A 19,981-nucleotide genomic window follows, 5' to 3' on the forward strand; every position below is an offset into this window, starting at 1 on the left:
GTCTAACATCCGTGGCCCCAGCAGTGTGACCTCCACTCTCCACACAAGCCTTGACCCACCATCCTGTCTCTTTCCTAGCTCTGGCCACTGTGCCTTTCCAGAACCTTCCACCTCTTCTCCAGTCCCCACCCATCTCTCCTGTCTCTGAGTTCCTACAGCGTTGGTGGGGCAGCCTATGCATCACACCCTTGATGAGGACCCTCGTCACATCCCCAGGGTCTGCCTTGCCCTCCCTCCACTGGGACTTGGCACACAGCAGATGCTCACAAACACCGATTACCGGGATTGAGCGTTGGTTGAACGTCTACCTAAGCAGAGCCCGGCCTTGGTGCTGGGGAGTTAAAAAAAGAAAGGAAGGCTAAGTGAAATAAGCCAGACAGGAAAACAAGTACAAGATACATATATAGTATCACTTATACGTGGAATCTTTTTTTTTAAAAAAAGAAAAGCCAACTTCATTCAGAGAGTACAAGGATGGTTGCCAGGAGCTGGTGGGGTTTGCGGGGAGGAGATGTAAGTCGAAGGGTACAAATTTCCAATTACAAGATGAATAATTTCCAGGGATCTAAAATTCAGCTTGGTGACCACAGGTAATAATACAGCGTTGTACACTTGAAGTCTGCTGAGAGTAGATCCTAAGTATCCTTACCACACCAAAACACATGGTGAATTAGGTGAGGTGACGGATGTGTTAATTATCTTGATCTTGATAATCATTTCAGAGTGTATATGTATATCAAGGCATCGCGTTGTACACTTTAAGTATACACAATTATATTTGTCAGTTTGTCTTCAATAAAGGGAAAAAGAAAAAGAAAGGAAAGCAGGAAGGATGGGAGGGAGAGAGGAAGGGAATGTGTGTCCCTGCTCTCTGGTGGCTCAGGATTTACATGGAGGGACAGAACACTGTTCAAAGCCAGCCTAAGGACACTTGCAAAAGCATCATGTAAATGAAGAGCATACCTGCAAGTTACCTGGGTACAGGTGAACGTAGGAGCTCAGAGTAAGCAGCAGGAGTAACTCTGCCTGAGGAAGGGGGAACAGGCATCCCTCACTACGTAAACTTAGAAATGAGACAGATTTGGGTATCAGGCACCTGAGCCATTACACAAGCTCTCTTTGCAAGAACCCATGGGGAGGCTGAGGCATTAAGGGCGCTGCCCAAGGCCACACAGCTTTAGTGGCAAAGCTGAACGTAGAACTCTTTCCGCTCTGCTCTGCACCAGCTTTGATTCGTCAGAGAGGCTGTTACCATCATCGGGGATGCTTGGTGTGGGTGGTGGGATTTCAGGAGAAACCTCTCCTTCCACTTAGACTCTCAACTTCCCTGGACCCTAGGAAGGAGCTCGGTGTCGGGGGGCTGGATTGAAACGCTCCATCTCCAGACACATTGTGGAACCGAATCTCTGTTCTCACCTGTTCCAGGCCCCGGGACTGTCGACAGCCAAGGGCAGATTGAGTTTCTCAGGTGCTACGCCACACTGAAGACCAAGTCCCAGACCAAATTCTACCTGGAGTTCCACTCGAGCTGCTTGGAGAGTACGTGCTTGCTGAACTGCCTTTTAGGGGGGCAGGCACGGCCCTTCCACAAAAGCCTTGTCATTGATGGTGCTTTTCTCCGCTCTCTGGGAAAGACTACGGATCAGCCTCAAAGGGGGGGTCACAGAGTGGGGCTGCAGGTGGACGGTGCAAGGGGACCCCCAGTTACTACAGGGGCCCCCAGTATCCTACAATACTGCTGCTCCAGCCCCAGGGACGGGTCAGTCACTGGTGCACAGACCCCTCGGCCCCTTGTAGGCAGCTGGGCAGCTGGACCCTCTCCTTGCCCCTCCGGGCAGAGTTTAGCCCACTTGAGGGTCCTCCAAGCCGGGGCTCCAACTCAACCAGGGAGTCTTGGGCAAAGGTCCAGAGCTTGTGGAGGGCAGCGCTGGGGCCAGAGCAGCTGCTGGTAATCACTTGTTCTTCCCTGGGGTCCTCTGCTCTTTCCTACATCACAGGCATCTTTCTCAGGTGGTCCGAGCATCCAAAAGCAAACTAGAGATGGACGGCCACCCAACAGCCAGCAGCAGTTCGCACAAACTGTGTTTAGGAAACACCCTTTCTAGGTGCCATTTCTAGGCATATTGTCTAAAGCTGTTCCACGGTGAGGGCATCTGTGTGGTTTCTAGCTCTCCGTGCTGAGATGGTCTGGGGTGGGGGGTTGGAGGGGAGAGGCTGGCAAATCAACCCCACAAAAGGAGGCATTTTGTGACGGGATGACAGATGCTTCCAGAAATTGGGAACAGGGCCTGTGCCACCAGCTGCAGTGCTGCCCCACCCTCTTTCCTCCTCAGACCCAGCCTGGGCTGGTGACAGATCTGCCTTCTCCAGGAAGTCTCCAGGTCCCCGTTCACCTAGCAAGGGCAGAGCACTTCCAAAAATGATGAGGATTTTTGTGCGAGTGTTTTTAATAAAATATCAAGGCATTTGCATACATTTCTATGGAAACAGCATATTAGGAAGCTTAAATTAGCATTTCAAAAGGCTGCTATCTTGAGTGGGATGAACCATCATGTTTCCTAATCTCCTTGCCTGTGATGTGATGATTTCTTTGTTGCCTGGTTTGTTGCAAAGAGGAGCCAAAAAGGAGGGGAATCTCTCTGAGTCTCCTAAAAATAATTAGACCGTGTTGGCAAATGACCATCCCCTGCACCAAAACAGAATCCCCAACAAGCCTGACTCCTAAACGAGACTGTGGCCCCTACAGATACAAGAGGAAGGAGGGTATCTTCATTGGTCCTGGTGGGACAACCCAAGGAGTCTTCTCTGTCTGGTTCTTGTGCTGTTTTCTGAAAGCCGGCCTTCTTATCCTCGGACAGGTTTCGTCAAGAGTCAGGAAGGAGAAAATGAAGAAGGAAGTGAAGGGGAGTTGGTAGTGAAGTTTGGCGAGACCCTTCCAAAGGTAATTCAAGAACAGGGAGGATTTTGCGCCCATCAGCCAGCGGTGCTGGCCAGTGGCAGAGCTCCGGCCAGGCCTGACCGGGGCAGTGGGGCTCCCACGGGCCAAATGCAGGAGAGGCTGCCTCTCTTTCAAGGCGGCTTATGACGCCCTTCCCAGCAGTGGTTAAACGTGGGCCTGAGCCTAGTGGCCCCAATATTCCTAAATGAACTTCGATTCCCCTGATGGTTTGTGGAAGGGATCTAGAGGGTGCCTCATCTGACCAGGTGACTTTACAGAGAAAGGACCACAAGCAGATCAGAGAGGCTTGTTCATGGTCATGCGGCCGCAGTGATGTTCTGGAACTTTCTGAATGGAGATAGAGTCCATCCTGTCGGTCAGCATGCACCCAGAGGCCCGCACAAGCGGTGTCTTGGTACCTGTGGATGGGAAGGAAAGGGACAGCCTGGGACCTTTTCATTAGGCCCTACTGTGTTGGGGTCTGCACGAGGAACAGCCTTAAGGTGTGAGAAGGTCACAAGTCGTAGCCAGCATGTAGGAGTGAATCCAGGATGTGTGTCTGTCCCTCGCTGAGCCACCCTCCAACAGCCCACAGGACAGTCCAGGCCCACGCGAGGGGCTCCGCTGCAGGTGGACACAGGCCTCCTGCCCAGATGGAGGGCGGGCCCCATGGTGGCCCCTTCAAGGCAGCTCCATCCCGGGAGGGGGCCGAGGAGAGGGCTGTACCCTGCTGGGGGGCAGGGAGTGGGGTGCGTTCAGACCTGGCTCCTGGTCCCACCAGTGTTTGTGTATCGGCCCGGCCCCATCCCCCTTGATCCTGCGGTGGGCAGAGGAGGGGGAGGAAGGGCAGGGAGGCAGGGGGGTGAGGCATGTTTGGAGTCAGGCCCTCTCCCCGGGGCCGGGGTGCAGTGTGACGGGGTTAACCCCGCCTTGCTATGCAGGGTGGACACATGGGTTCCTTCCTGCTCTCTGGGGCAAGAAAATCAGGGATTCGAGTTTGTTTAAAAAGAACGTCTACAGTCCTTTTTCCCACACATTCCCCTCCTCTGGGCTGGCAACCCTCACCCACATGTCCCCCACCTATCCAAGCTAATCCTGTGCCCTTCTCTCTGCAGCTGAAGCCCATCATCTCTGACCCCGAGTACCTGCTGGACCAGCACATCCTGATAAGCATTAAGTCCTCTGACAGTGACGAATCCTACGGTAAGTGTCCCAGGACAGGGGCTGCAGGTGCCACACCTGCTGATCGAGGCCTCTGATGTAAGGGAAGCAGCGGTGTCTCCTTCACAAAAGCCCACCGGCTGCTCCGTTCCCCATCCCGGTGCTGCCAGAGGGACAGTTACTGGAAAGCTATCGTCCCGACCCCATCAGGCTCCTGGGACTGACAGCAAACAGCCACAACACCTCCCACCGATGGGGCCTTTCCTGTGTCAGATTCTGTGCCACGTGCTGGCACGTATTACTTGAGTTATCCTGACATGACCTTGTGAAGCAGATACTATTCTCTCAATTAGTCGATAGGTAAACTGAGGCTCAGAAAGGTGAAGTGACTTGCCTAAGTCACACAGGTTGTAACTGGCTGAGCCCTAATTTGGACCCAGGTCTTCCCGGCATTGCTCAGCGCCCAGACCAGGCAGGCTTGAGAATGCCTGTGGCCCCACTAACTGTCCTCCTAGAGAGACACCATCTTCTGTAAAACCTTCAGCCTGTCCCTGGCTCCAGGTTGCCCTTGCACTTGGTACATGCAGCGCAGCTAGAGCGTGGGGTGAGGGGGCAGGTAGCCAGAGAGAGTCTGGAGCCAGATCCGTACCAGCCAGGCTGGGGGTAGGTATCGTGTCCCGGGGACGGAAGGGAGCCACAGAAGAGTCAGGCAAGATGGCAACATGGTCAGCTTTGCATCTTAGAAATACGTGTTTGCAGTGATCAACACGAGAGATGAGGGAGCCAGAATGAAAGTAGTGAGGGTTAAAAAAAAAAAAAAAAAAAGGAGAGACAGGTTAAACTTGAGAGGTACTGAGAAGGGAAATTGTTTGACCACTGGAATCGGGGGGAGAGGGTCGAGGATGGCCCTGAACTTGTGGTTCGAGTTGCTGGGGTTAATGTTTCCGTTTCCTGAACTGGGCTGGCTGTGGTGAACAGCAGGCAAAGGAGACTAAAACGGATCAGCCAGAGAAGTGGGAGGAACGCCAAAGACCGGGGTCGGGGACGCTGTCAGAGCTGTTCAAGACGACGTGGTTGTGAGAGCAAATGTGGCCGAGAGATCCAACCAAATAAAGACCAGTGTCCTGCAGACAGAGGGGCTTGGGGACTGGTGGGCTTGGGAGAGCCGTGTGCACAGCGAGGGAGTGAGGGGGGGTGAGGAGGCCAAGGGCTTGAGAGACCAGGATGTGCAGCTGGGTCCAGGGAGGGTGTTTGTTTTCAACGGAAGGAATTTGAGGGGGGTTAATGCTGATCGATGGAAGCCGGGAAGCAGAAAGAGACTACCGACAGGAAGGGTGCCCATGCGTGTCTGTCACCCACGGTGCAGGCTCGGGATGTAGGTACCATCACCGCCCTCATTGCAGAGGTGGGAAAATGAAGTGACTTGTCCAAGGTCACACAGCCACTGAGTGAGTTTGACAAGCTGCTGTGTGACTTGAACCCAGGCAGCCCAGCTCCAGAATCGTGCCCTCCACTCCCTCCCAGTGCAGCACTGGGAAAAGGGTCCCTGAGCCAGGGCAGGGGCGGGCAGAGCCCAAGGACTGTGATGGAGCAAAGAGAAAGGATCCACGTGGGTGCCAGAGTGTCAGGAGGTTTGCTGGCAGGAAATGGGAACACAGGTCTGACAGTTCCATTTTCTTTTCAAACACTGTAGTTCTCCTTTGTCTCCTCCTCTTGGTATTCATACTGGCAAACAGCATATCATACTAATAATTAGGAAAAAAAATCATCCAGCAGTCTCATTCCTTGCTACAGCAATCATTTTTATTTTGCTTTCACACTCCCGTGTTCATCCATAGGCACACATAGATTTCTATATGAATAATTATCACAGAGACACCATTTATAGTCTGCTTTCCTCACCTGGTATTAGATGATACACATTTTCCATGATCCTCCGACCCAGCCTTCATGATGGTTGCTTTTAATGGCTTCATAATAGTCCATGGATTTACTATATCCTCATTTTTAAAAGTACTCCTTACTACTACTATTGAGGCTCTGCAAATTATTTTTGTTAGTGTTATCAACAATGCTGAGATGGATCTCTTTGTGGACATTTTTATTTTTTATTGAGGTATAGTTGATTTACAATGAGTTAGTTTCTGATGTATAGCAAAATGATTCAGTTTTATATGTGTGTATATATATATATATTCTTTTTCATATTGTTTTCCATTATGGTTTATTATAGGATATTGAATATAGTTCCCTGTGCTATTCGGTAGGACCTTGCTGTTTATCCATTTTATATATAGTATCAATAGTTTACATCTGCTAATCCCAAACTCCTAATTTATCCCTCCCCCACCCCTTTTCCCCTTTGGTAAGCATAAGTTTGTTTTCTGTGTGAGTCTATTGCTGTTCTGTAAATAAGTTCATTTGTATCATATTTTAGATTTCACATATAAGTTATAAGTGATATCATATGATATTTGTCTCTGACTTCACTCAGTATGATAATCTCTAGGTCCATCCTTGTTGCTGCAAATGGCATTATTTCTTTTTTTTTTATGGCTGAGTAGTATTCCATTGTGCATGTACACCACATCTTTATCCATTTGTCTGTCGATAGCCATTTAGGTTGCTTCCATGTCTTGACTATTGTAAATAGTGCTGCTATGAACATTGTGGTGCATGTATCTTTTCAAATTAGCATTTTCTCCGGATATATGCCCAGGAGTGGGATTGATGGATCATATGGCAACTCTATTTTTAGGTTTTTTAAGGAACCTCCATACTGTTTTCCGTAGCAGCTGCACCAATTTACATTCCCGCCAACAGTGGAGGAGGGTTCTCTTTTCTTCATTGTGGACATCTTTTATTCTCCTTTGGCTACATTTGTTATTCTTTTTTTTTTAATTTATTTATTTATTTTTATTTTTGGCTGTGTTGGGTCTTTGTTGCTGCACGCGGGCTTTCTCTAGTTGCGGTGAGCGGGGGCTACTCTTTGTTGTGGTGCACGGGCTTCTCATAGCGGTGGCTTCTCTTGTTGCAGAGCATGGGCTCTAGGCGCGCGGGCTTCAGTAGTTGTGGCACGCAGGCTCGGTAGGTGTGGTGCACGGGTTTAGTTGCTCCGCGGCATGTGGGATCTTCCCAGACCAGGGCTTGAACCCCTGTCTCCTGCATTGGCAGGCAGATTCTTAACCACTGCACCACCAGGGAAGCCCACATTTGTTATTCTTTTGGGTCGTCTCTTTAGGGCAAGTTCCCGTGTTTGCTGGCTAAAGGGTATACATATGTTTGTGGTTCTTGGTGCTCGGTATCCAACTGATGGCTGTGAAGGCTCCGTCTTGCCTTGTGGACCTTGCCACATCCCAGTGTACAGGTTTCCCCAGATCCTTGCTGGCACTGGGTATCCTTTGCTTCTACTTTTGTTAATTTCATGTCCGTGAGAGAGTCCCTTACTGCTGCCTTAATTTGCATTTTTGATGGCTCAGCAGACTGAACTAGTTTCCATGTACTGAAATCAACCATCTACACTTCTTTTTGTGGAAAATGTCTGTGGAGTTATCTGCCCATTTATCCGCTGGAGATTTGATTTTGAGGAGTTCAGATAAAATACCCTCTGCGTGAAGCTGGCTGCAACTAATGTTCCCACTCAGTCCTCTTTCCAGTTTTGTTTTTTCTCTGTGCAGAAGTTTTAAACTTTTCTGTCCTATCTGTCAGTGTTGTTTTGTCATTTCTCACACTGCTTCAAACCTTGGGAAGTTATTCCTTCCAGCAATCAGATTAGTATTTAATTCTGGTTTTCTGCCGGATTTTCTATGATTTACTTTTTTTTATACCCACTAACCTGCGTGGAGTTCATTTTGCTGTAAGGTTTGAGATGTTTTCCCCAAATTGCTGAGGAGTTGTTCTGAAAGTTTTGTTCCATAATCCCTGCCTTGGCCATCGTCGCAAAGGATCATCTCTGGGCAGGAGAGCTAAATCTCCAGGCCAAATGCATGGTGTTTCTCCGGTGAAATGGCGGGACTGGGTGGGGGGTGGTGTCTTGACATGACTGCTGTCTCCCCACCTCCCCAGGCGAGGGCTGCATTGCTCTACGGTTAGAGGCCACGGAAACTCAGCTCCCCATCTACACGCCTCTCACCCACCACGGAGAGATGATGGGTCACTTCCAGGGGGAGATTAAGCTGCAGACCTCCCAAGGCAAGAAGAGGGAGAAGCTCTATGGTAAGTGGGCACGACCCCTCCCCTGCCCCCTCTTCAGGGCTGCTGGGTCGGGGACAGGAACGGAATAGTGTCTCTGCTGTGGCCTCAGACAGAAATGCAGCATCGGAGGGGATCTCAGAGGCAATCTGGCCCAACCCTTAGCAGGTTCGAGAATCTCCCTACAGAACCACAGCACCTCACAGCCACAGTCACCCTTGCCCGGCCCCAGTCTTTCTTCCTTTTCACACAGGCAAGAGGTCATTTTTTCCTTCTCCTCTTTGCTTTACTTCTTGCTCAAAAGCACTCAAATAACAAGGCCTAAAATGCGTTGGGCTTTAATTTTCTACTTGATCTATGAAATGATCAACTTATAAACGTTGTCTCATTTATCTCTCACCATAGCTCTGAGAGCCAGGTGCTACCCTTGTTCGGTAGATCAGGAAACTGAGGCACAGAGAGGTTAAGTGACTGGCTGAAGGTCACACACCGAGGAAGTGGCTGGCCCAAGGGGAAAGTGCAGGTTCACTCACGTAAATTCGTAAACGTGATGGGGTCCCGCCTCTCACACAAACAGTGAGACAGCAAGATGTGGGACGGTCTGACACCCCCTGCTCATGGGAAGGCCCTGGGCCATCACAGGTGCTGCTTCCCTTGGGTGGGGCTCCTCCTTCTGCCCTCTGGGAGCTCCTTTCTCTAGCAGGATCTAGACCTGAGGGGGACTTGGCACCCCTACAACCATAGCCAGAGTCAGATATGAAGATGGGGTCCCAGTTCCCCATTAAGCTCGTGAACAGGTTGGCTTTGGGCACCAAATGCTCTTGTGTTTCTTTTATTCGGATCTGCCAAGAAATATTTGTCTGTTTTATCCCTTGCTGACACCAACAAGTTGGAAATTGCATGAAATGACAACTCTGGGTCACACATGCCAACTCTCCTCCCTCTGGAGCCATGCAGGCATAACTAATCCATCACCGAACTCACACAAGGTCTCAGAATCTGCCCCCAGGCAGCCATTGTTCACTTTCCAGCTTCCGCTTGCCAGGGCAAACCTCTCCGCCATCCTGGCCCAAACCCTGGGAGCTGGGCCCTTGCACGCTCTCACATGCTCTTCCCTGGCCCTTTTCTTGCAGACTTTGTGAAGACGGAGCGGGATGAGTCCAGTGCACCCAAGTCCCTGAAGAGCCTCACCAGCCAGGACCCCATGAAGCAGTGGGAACCTGCCAACAGGTAGAGCGGGGAGACGGGGGGTGCCAGGGCTTCACTGCAAGCTAGCGTGGCTCTGCAGACCCAGGACTGGGAGTGGGGAACTGGAGCAGAGAGAAGGCAAGGGCCCAGAGGGAAAGAAAGCGCTGGCCACGAAAGGCCTGTCATGCTTCCAGCTCGAGGCCTCTAACCACAAACCCCTGGTGTGACTGCAGCAAGGCCAGCGCGGCTCTTCCGCGCTGCAGAGTTCAGTTCAGTTCAGCAAACACTGGCTGAGCACTTGCAGGTGTCAGGTTCTAGAGAGACCAAGGCAAATTAGGTGCGGTCCCTGCCTTAGGAAGGTACATCCTACTAGGAGGACGCCCAGTCCCGGAGGCCGCAGCCCCAGAGATGGTCGCATGGAACAGCTGCGGTATTTCCTGAGGGCCGGGGACATCGGCAGCCATGGCTCCAGGGCTAAAGGCCCCACCCTGTGACTAAGGCGGAAAAGCATTGGGGGGAAGTGCGTGCAGGCTGCTCTTGGCAGGGACGGGGCTGGGAAGAATCTGGTCATCAAAGTCTGGATTACGAGGGGGACAGCAGTCCCCGAATAGCAGGGTCCCCACAGCTCACTGATACGGTCTCAAGTTCAAGCCAGTGAGGTTTGTCGTGGTGTCCACGCCAGCTTACCTGCCAAGGGGGCAAAGCTGTGCCAGGCAGCCGAGCGAAATCCCAAAAGCCACCGCTGAGCCCAGCTTATTCCTCTCCTCCTTTCAGCCCCAGCCCCCCACCCGTGCACAGCAACTCCCACCCCCCTCCAGCCTCTGACGGTAGCCCTAGGCATGAAACTATCCCCTGCAATCTTTTTCGCCTACTACAATCCCCTCGATGAAAGCACTGCAGCTCTCAAATGTCTGCTTGACTCCAGAATCAGGATCAGTGTAGGTCAACAAAGTATTTTCCATTGGACCAGCATTAGAATTAACACTTACTTCTGAAGCAGGCTCGATGGATGGGAGTGGGATGTGCTCAGAACCAGGCTGGTTGAGCAGATGGGAGCTGGGGAGCGTGTGTGACAACCTATATATGCAGAACTCTACTTACTAGTTAGTTCTCTGGAGAGCGCCGTCTTACAAGGAAGGACGACACTCCTGTCACCAAGAGGCAGCACAGTGTGTGCCTCAGGGTCACCTCACCAGGTCTGGCCAGCCCCTCCACAGCTGTCAGCTGACTCCCCCACAGTCGAGGCTGCAGCCTTGACCTCTGTGACCTCCACGCTCGTCTTTCCAAACACCCGCATGGCTCTCTCCATCCTGATGCCTCACAGACGTGCAAGCCGACTGTCCCAGATGGAACTCTCCATTTACCACCGACACCCTACCACCAACAACAACCCCCATAGTCACTCAGCCCTGCCGGCCATGCCAGCCTCTCATTCCATCCTGCCCACTTGCTCACAGGCCTTCAGACTGTTGCTGGGACAGGTCAACCCCTCGTACCGCAGGGCCTTTGCACTTACTGCTTCTCCCCTCCCTCCCTTCTCAGAGAGGCCCTCACTGGCCACCCTACGCCCAGGTGGTCCCAACCCTAGTCTATCTCTGCCCCTTTTGTTACTCTCAGTCAGACTTGAGCAGTGTATAAATATCTCATCTGTCAGGCACGGACCTTGTTTTGTTTGTCTCCCTATCATACGTTGGTTCCACGAGAACAGAGACTGTGGCTGTCTCATTTACAACCATATTTCCTCCTGTTGTTCCTGGTGTTACCAGGCACTCAGTAACTATTTTGTTGTATGAATAAATGAATGAATGGACGAATGAATGAATGAATCCACCACCCCAGAAGTGAAGTTGAGGAGAGCCTGAGGAGGCCCGAGGGGGCATCAGAGGACACTGTCCTCAGGCTGGTGCTGACCTGGAGGAGCCCTGAGGTGTGACTTTGTGTGTCTCCCGCGCAGGGTCCCTCCATGCGGTGGCTCCAGCATCACTGAAATCATCAACCCCAACTACATGGGAGTGGGGGCCTTCGGGCACATGAAGCAGACCCTGTCCCCCGACCAGCAGCCCACCGCCTGGAGCTACGACCAGCCGCTCAAGGACCCCTCCCTGGGGCCTGGAAGGGGGGAGAGCCCTCCAACACCGCCCTCCCAACCGCCCATATCACCCAAGAAGTTTTCATCATCGACGGCAACACGGGGCCCCTGCCTCAGGACGCAGGAGCCAAGGTGAGCGTCGTCTTCACCAAGGCCTCTCCCTTCCCTAGGTTTTCACCACCAGGAAAGCTGGCCCTAGAATAGAAGCTGCGTGAGAGCAGGGACGTGCGTCCACTTTGGTCACTGACTCACTCCGGGGCCTAGAACACAGTAGGCTCTCGAGAAATGCTTGTAGAATCTCCGATTCTTAGCCTATTGGTGTAAACCTGAAAGGTTTTTTAAAAAGAGGATTTTAAAAGTTTAAATATAGTGCCTGAGAAAAACACACTCCTGTAAAAACGACCTTCGTTGAAAAATACGTTTCTGTAAGTAGTGAACCCTCATCAACCTCCCCACTCCCTGGAGGGCCCTGCAGAAGAGAGGTGGGAATTTCCACGTAGGAGTCCCTCCCCAGCTCCGAGTTCCCCTCTCTCTTCTTAACCACGAGGGTTCCTGTTCCCATGCGCAACTCTCCTGTCTCTCCTGTTGAGGCCAATTTGAAGAAACAGCAGCTGGGACCAGGAATTCCGAAGGGGAGGAGAAGAGCCAGCCTGCAGAGGGAGGGGGTTTGGCCATGAAACTTCGGGGAAAACCCAGCGGTTAGAGCTGACCTGCACCGAGAACTGGTCCAGGCATCACGTACCTGGAGGCCCGGAGCCCGGAGCCGGGGAGGAGCCCGCAGAGCCGCCGCCTTAACCAAGCAAACCCATGCATGCGCGCTTTGTGCAAACGCAGGATTGGGAGCCCCCCAAGTTTCTAGTAACCACAGGGTGACAGATGGAAATTAAAAGTGCAGACCTTAATTAACAATGATTGAAGATGCACAAAATATCATTCGCATCAGCTTCCTTTGGGGGCTGCCTGTACTGTTTATAATGACTTCAGGGCGCGGCTCTGGGCCTGTCTTCCCCTCTCTGAGGTCCTGTGTTCCCCATGGCATTTTCTGTCGTGTATTAAGAGCCAGGGAACGGCATGTTGTCAAGCTCTGTTCCCCTCATCTCCCGCCACTTCCAACCCTCCCGCGCCTGGCGTGGCTGGAGTTTCCTCTGGATTGAAGGGCCTTTTACAATTCTCTTTCTTAAGCTTTTTCTCTTAAAAAAAAAAAAAAAAAAAAACACTGGACAGACAAATGGAAGGAGGAAGGGATGGAGGGAAGGAGGAGGCTGGGACAGGACAGGACCTGCCCCCGAGCTCAGACTTGTCTATCTCTGTACCTCTAGTTTTCACAATTTGTTGATAATATTGTGGACCCTGGTCTTTCCGTAAGAAACCTGGGGGAAGGAGAAGCAGCCTCAGTTTCCTCTCCTGGAAAAATGAGGACAAAAGCCGTGTATGGCGGGTCCTGCGGCACCTCTTTGGCAAAGGTCACCTCTTTGGCGACCCCAGGAAACAGAGCTGTAAACAACGACAAAGAACAAGGGGACTGTTTAAGTGAAATGTTTTAAGTTCCCAAAGTAAATGTCTCTTTGTGCCCTCCAAACTGGAACACAGCATATAGCTTGGAACAAGGTGGAGAGCCGTTCTCTCCGGTTTCACGGGCGACAGCTTCAGAATGGGGGCATGTGTGTAGGCAAGGGGCCCAGGCTGGGCTCTAAGCTCACTTCTCAGCAAGGAGATGATCAGAGGCAAGGAGCTGGCAGCTCCCACACCTGCCTGCCACCCTCTTTGCTGCTCTGGACCCCCCACTGGGCCTGAGAGAAGGCTGTGGAAGAGGGGGTATCACCAGTTCTCCTATCACTGCCCCATAAAAAAGTAAGAGACCAGCTGTCCCAGTTTGCCCAAGACTGTCTCCTTTTTTGCACTAAGAATCCCTCCTCCCAGGAAACCCCTGAATTCCGGGAAAACTGGGACGACCGGTCACCCTGGACCGAAGTCAGATGGTTAGAGAGAGGGCTCTTCTCAGACCCCGTTCGGCGCTTCACTCCTTTAGAAAACAGCCGACTCCGGAATCTGAGGAGTGAAATCACTGTGGCACAGGAATCAACCCTGTGCCCTGGGGATGCGTTCACTCACGCCACAGCCGTGGCTGCTATGGGAGCTGGTTTCTTTTCACCTTTGGTCAGGGAAATAAGACTTTTCAAAAGTGGACTACCCGAGCCTCCCCGCCCCCGCCAAGCCTTCCCCTCTCTGACAGTGACAGAAGCCCCCGCCTCGAGGGAAGACTTGCCTTGCCCCATCTCCTGCTCTTTTCCCAGGGCAGCGAGCTTTGCAATCACCAAAATGCTTGCACCCGGGGTCCTCTTCCTGGCCCTGTCCCTAATTCTCTGAGGCGAGACCTCTCCTATCTCCTAATTGAGCGTGGGCTTCAGGTGGCAGGCCACGCATTTTTCTTTTCTCCTTCTTGCCTCTTCATCAGAAACTTCTGGTCAGTGCCATTTCCATCCTCCTGCCCCTTCCTCCCTGTGCTAACTCATAGCAAAGGTCTCTGAGAATCCAGAGGGGGTGCAGAGGATGGCCCAAGGGGGAGGGGCCGACTTCCAAAGTCTTTGTTCAAGGCCCCAACATTTCTGGTTATATAACTGCTTCTAGGTCTTTCCAAAGAGTAATGAGCAAAAGACCAAGTCTACATGTCCCTGAGGCTAGCCTCCCCGACACCCCACATCATCGTGTCTCATTGGCACCTGTGCAAGGATGACATCTTGCCTCTGTCCCCTGCCCACGCCTCCTCCCCAAAGAGTCCATTAGCCGTGGCTGTTCGGCAACTTCGGAGCAGTGTTTCAGCACACGCTCCATCAGTACGAGGCGTCACAGCCTGAACAGTTCAGTGCGTTTTCCAAGGGACCCACATTTTCTTCTCAAGAGCTTCCTTATTTTGCAGAAAGCAGAACGCAGAACACTCCCCCTGGGAAATTAGGCCGTTGGCCAGAAAGTAAAATGTGTTCCCATTCCTGGTTCTCATAATTTGCTCAGCAGGAAATCACCTCCAGCAAGAGCAGTAATAAATCAGGAAACAGACAAAGGAAGCTCTCACCTACTTTGGGGACAGCATGGAGCTCCTCTGTCCATAAGTCAAACAGGCCTATTTTCTTGCTACTGGCTTGTTTCCTGATGCATGTCTCCAGGTTGCTTCTGATTTTCAACATAAATGCTGTCCGTTTTTTCCTTCTCCCTCTGAGTGAGGACACGAAGGAAACCACACTCACCAGGAGCTCTCCAGGGAGAGGACTTTATGCAGAGGAAAGAATACTGTGCTAATAGGGAATGTCGGTCCCCTGAGCACAGATTTCGTCTGGTTCACAGCCGCCTCCTGCACCTGGGGCAGTGTCGCACGCTTGGGGGGGCTCCTGCACGTCTGTTAAATGGAGCTCCTTGACCTGGGACCCTCGATGAGCACAAGAAGCCTTGCAGGTGGCCTGGTCGCCTGCAAGGCTTCTGTTCCCCTGAGGGTCAGAGGAGAATTTGCTGAAGACATAGAGGAGAGGCTGCAGGATTCTTGGGGGAAGCCAGGAAGGGAGGTCTGTGAGCAGCAGTGATGGGGGCGCTGGCTGTGGAGGGCAGGCTGCTCCGATGAGGATGAAGCAGGTGGTTTTGGATCGGGGTGCCATGTAAGCCCCCCTCATCCCTTCAGTGAAGTCCCCCTTGCTCACCGATGCTCTGGTGTGCACAGTTTCTATGGTGGAAAATGTCCAAGGCAAGAGCTGAGGTTACCTATGAGATCATCAACATAGGAGTAACAGTTCCTTCTCCTGCCTTTTAAAAAAAAGTTTTCTTTTTAATCACGGTGGAATTCACATAACATAAAATTAAGCACAGCATGTTTCAAGGGAACGACTCGATGGCCTTGAGTACACTCACAATGCTGTGCAACCACCACGGCCATCTAGTTTATCACCCCCAGAGAAACCCCGCATGCATTAAGCAGTCATTCCCCACGTGTGTTTCTTCCCTGCGCATCCTCTTTCCCACGCTCCAGGCCCGGCGACGTGGGGAAGAGCGCGGGGGAACCTTTGCCTCCGGAGGACCTGCAGCTGACCAAGCCCGAGATGTTTGAGAACCCGCTGTACGGGTCTGTGAGTGCTTTCCCTAAGCCGGCTCCCAGGAAGGAGCAGGAATCCCCCAAGATGCTGAGGAAGGAGCCCCCGCCCTGCCCGGACCCGGGAATCTTGTCGCCCAGCATCCTGCTTTCCAAAGCCCAGGAGGCCGAGGGCGGCAAGGGGACGGGCAAGCCCACGCCCGCGCCCGCGCCCTTCCTCAGCCCCACGCCCCGGCTCCGCTCTTTCACCTGCTCGTCCTCCACCGCCGAGGGCCGCCCGCCGGGTGGGGACAAGGGAAGCCAAGGGAAGCCCAAGGCCCCCGCCGGCTCGCAGGTCCCGGTGCCAGCCAAGAGGCCCATCAAGCCTTCCAGATCAGAACTCAGCCAGCAGCCCCCCGCGCAGCGGCCACCCCTCCCGGTCAAGAGCCCGGCCGTCCTGCACCTGCAGCACTCCAGGGGCCGTGACTACCGCGACAACGCCGAGATTCCCCACCTCGCCAAGCACCGGCCCGAGGACGCGCCGCCGCCCGGCCGGGCCGCCATGCAGGTGCGCTCGGGGCGCAGCGCGCCGGGGAGCGGGTGCGCAGGCGCGGGCATGTGATACAGGTGCACGTGGGTGTGCGAGCACGTGAGTGATACCACCACCGTGGCCAGGAGTGCGCTCAGGTGCCCACGCACGGGTAGTGCATGCGTGTGCACGTGTGTGATACAGCCCACCATGCCTAGGAGTGTGCTCGGGTGCACGTGGGCGCTCATCCATGTGCGTGAGTGTGCGTGTGCATGTGCGTGATACAATGACCCGGCCCAGGAGTGGGTTCCGAGAAACGGTGTTCTGGGAACTGAGAATGAGAAAGGGGGTAGAGACAGAATTTGAACCTAGCCTGTACCCAAAGTCCCTGCTCCTACATTGAAAGGTTAAAGGAGGGGCTGGGGGGAAACTCTGAGTCCTCTATGTCAGGCCCATAGGAATAAGGCTTCATAGATACAAGAGAGCCCAGATCATTTATATTATGTTATCATCATTAGTATTAGTACTTAAAATTTTTCCAGTATTTTAGGGACTTCAGACTCAATGTCCCCTTCCTTCCCATAGAATAAGATTTCTTTTTGAGCAAAACTAATAGTGGTTAAGAACAGATTCTGGAGCCACACTGTCTTGGGTTTGAATCCCAGCTGTGCCACTTTCTGGCTCTGTGCCTTGAGCCTCAGTTTACTCATCTGTCAAAAAAGGGGGCAATCGGGCTTCCCTGGTGGCGCAGTGGTTGAGAGTCTGCCTGCCAATGCAGCGGATACGGGTTCGAGCCCTGGTCTGGGAAGATCCCACATGCCACGGAGCGGCTGGGCCCGTGAGCCACAATTACTGAGCCTGCGCGTCAGGAGCCTGTGCTCCACAACAAGAGAGGCCGCGACAGTGAGAGGCCCGTGCACTGCGATGAGGAGTGGCCCCCACTTGCCACAACTAGAGAAAGCCCTCGCACAGAAATGACGACCCAACACAGCCAAAAATAAATAAATAAATAAAATTAAAAAAAAAAAGGGGGGCAATCAGTGGACCCTGCCTCACAGGTTTATAGGGAGGATTACATTTTATTATATATCATTACTATATGTTACAACTTATATGGAAAAGGTATGTAGCATCCATTGCATATTATTTCATATGTATTATATATTACTCCATATGCATATAATATATATGCACGTATATTAGAATGCGTGTAAGTACTTAGAACAGCGTGCTGGCCCCCTTCAGCACTAGGTTAGCACTAAGCCTGCTCTAGCCCAGGGCATGCAAGGACATGGGGACCTTTAGTTAAATCTGGCCTGGTGAGAATTCAGAGCTGACAGTCTTCTGTTTTTGTCCCACAGTGAAGCCCCTGGTGAGCTGCCAGCGAGATGGGAGCCCAAAGGAGCAGCACGAAGCTGCTGGGACCCTCTCCCAGGACCCCTGTTCGCTCCTCCTACTCAGCTTCCTACGCAGGGCTTCGTCTTTTTCAGGAGAGGGTCTAGCTTCTGTGTGGTCAGCAAGGTGCACTGGCTGTGAAACTTGACACCCAGCACTGAAGTTGGAAGGAAAAACCCACCTGATGGGCACCAAACAACCCGCACACCTGGGCCCCCAGCTTGATCTTGGTACTTGGGACCCAAGAGCCTTGTTCCGGCTGCCATTTTGAAGAAAGGAACTAAAGCGCTGATTTGCGGGTAGAGATATAAATAATAATAATAATAATAATATTAATAATAATAATGGCTACATGTAGGGAGCACTCAGCACCTGCCAGGTACTGTGCTAAGTGCTTTATGAACATTATGAGTTGAGTCTTTAGCCAACTAAAACCACATTCCCAGACCCCTCGGTTCAAAACAGTATGTCCTGAGTGGTTTGGACAAAGCATTAAAAATTAAGGCTAGTGCCCTCCTGTCGTGAGACAGCGCTTGGTCTTTAGGGAGCTCTGAGGAATGAGTGGTTAATTTAGGGTACAGTGAACCTGGCCTTGTCTAGCTTCAGTGATGCAAACTGCTTTAGCTAAAGCTGCCGGGGTCCGGCAGAGCCGGTGTGGAGAACAGGGATCTCTGGGTCATCCGAGTTTTTTAGTTGGAAGAAGAAGAAAGAATATCAGCTCCTACTCTCCGGTGAAGAGATCTGGCTTCAGCCTGGACTGGCAATGCCCAGGCTCGTGCCAGGTCCCCCATGCCCTCCTGCAGGTGGGCAGGCACTGCCAGGCCATGGAATGAGCCACACCCCGAGCCTTATCTCATCGTGCTAATAGAAGAGTCTGTGCTGTTTGTTAGTTGCTGCAGAAAGCCAGCTTTCCTACCTGGCTGCCAGCGAGGGCGGGCCTCTTGGTTCCCGGCTCTCAAAGCAGTGCAGCTTTTTCTTTCCGAACTCTGTGGCTTTTGGCCCTGCTTCCTTGGTTACTAGGAGAATGGATTGGTGATGTTTGTTCTTGTGTTGCTTTTTGACATAATGAAATTAATGTAGGAAACCAAATCCAGAAGTGTGTGTGAGTTCAGGAGGATGGGTACGCACCCCACATCCCCATGTGCGTCAGTCTGCGTGACCAATAAATTGTGCCTTTCTCACCTCCCACCTGCGTGGCATTTTTTCCTGACATTCAGCCACAGACATGCTTCTAGGCTGTCAGGGCTGCAGAGCGGCAGCCCAGGGAGGGGAGGATATCGAGTTTCACGGTAGAGACACACCCTGCAGCCACCAAACTTCCGTCAGCATCGTCCCATTGCCACCACTGCCTGCTGTCCTGCAGCCAAAGTTCCTCCTGGCTTTTGTACGTGTTCATTGCTGAGCTCCAGAGACAGTAAACACATGTACACAATCGCCAGCTTGTGGGCCTCCAGACCCCCACGTTCACGGGCAGCTTGCACTGCGCATGGGTCAGAGAGCAGCACCCAGCCCAGAGGGCCAGTGTGGGTGCTGCCTGGCCCTCCCTCCAGGCTGCCTTGGTCTGGGCTGCTGTCCCCGCCACCTCAGGCTACTCGGCCTCTGCTCCTGTTCACAGGTACCAGGCCTGGACTCCAGGCAGAGCCTGAGACAGTGGTGTTCTTGGCAGCCACGGAGCAAACCATTCACTGCCCTTCAATGACAGCACGTGGAGACCGGCAGGGGCGGGGCTGAAATCCCAGCGCAACCAAGGCTCCTCATTCGCTCAGGTGGGATACCCTCACCCTGAAGGCTCACTTCCTGGTCCCTACATAGAACTTGACCTGAGTCCCCAGACACCCACCTTCTGACCCCCTAGGCCAAGGGCCAAGGCGGAGGGGCAGCTGGAGATTACCCAGACATCCTTTAGGCCAGCCCTTCCTACACCCGCCACCCCACAGCTGAGGACCGGGCCACGGATGGCCATGGCACGTGGGGAATCCACCGCTGCCAGGGGGTGCTGGCGTGCTATGAGGGGCCTGCAACTCCCACCCCTACCTGGAATGGGCATCCAGGCCCTCCTCACCATTTCTGAGGGGTCCCAGGAGAAGCGAGTCCAGGAGCAGCAGTGCCCTGAGTTCTGGCGGCCTGAGCAGGTACAGTGCCCCCCTCGCCTCTCCCCCAGGCTCCAACGCCAGCTGTGTCAGCACCAAGCAGGCTTTGACTGTAAGGAGATGGACAATGGGGCCCACTGTGATGCCTGGAACTGGAAACTGGAAATTGTGAAATTTAAGACTTCTTCATCCTTGTCCTTTCAACTGCTCAGCCCTACACCCACCCTTCGAGGTCCCTGACCACGTTTCTCCCCGGGCTCTGGTCCGCCACCATCTCTTGGGGCCAGATTTTCCGCCATGGCTGCTTTGCTCCCAATCCTGGGCCTCCCAAACACCCAATTCCCCTTCC

General features: G+C 52.8%; 1 protein-coding gene across 1 annotated transcript in view; it reads left to right on the forward strand.

The window, feature by feature from the left end:
• INPP5D (inositol polyphosphate-5-phosphatase D) overlaps positions 1 to 18,832 on the forward strand; it is a 129,728-nt gene extending 110,896 nt beyond the window's left edge. Inside the window, exons 20-27 of the mRNA XM_082465999.1 lie at positions 1,426 to 1,539; positions 2,859 to 2,941; positions 4,054 to 4,141; positions 8,165 to 8,314; positions 9,424 to 9,520; positions 11,433 to 11,699; positions 15,580 to 16,186; positions 17,509 to 18,832. Of these exons, the coding sequence (XP_082322125.1) occupies positions 1,426 to 1,539; positions 2,859 to 2,941; positions 4,054 to 4,141; positions 8,165 to 8,314; positions 9,424 to 9,520; positions 11,433 to 11,699; positions 15,580 to 16,186; positions 17,509 to 17,511 (1,409 nt within the window). The 3' untranslated portion in view covers positions 17,512 to 18,832. The remainder of the gene's footprint in view (positions 1 to 1,425; positions 1,540 to 2,858; positions 2,942 to 4,053; positions 4,142 to 8,164; positions 8,315 to 9,423; positions 9,521 to 11,432; positions 11,700 to 15,579; positions 16,187 to 17,508) is intronic.
• The last annotated feature ends 1,149 nt before the right edge of the window (positions 18,833 to 19,981 follow it).

This window comes from Balaenoptera physalus, assembly GCF_965194825.1.
Source record: "Balaenoptera physalus genome assembly, chromosome: 6".
NCBI classification, from domain to species: Eukaryota; Metazoa; Chordata; class Mammalia; order Artiodactyla; family Balaenopteridae; genus Balaenoptera; species Balaenoptera physalus.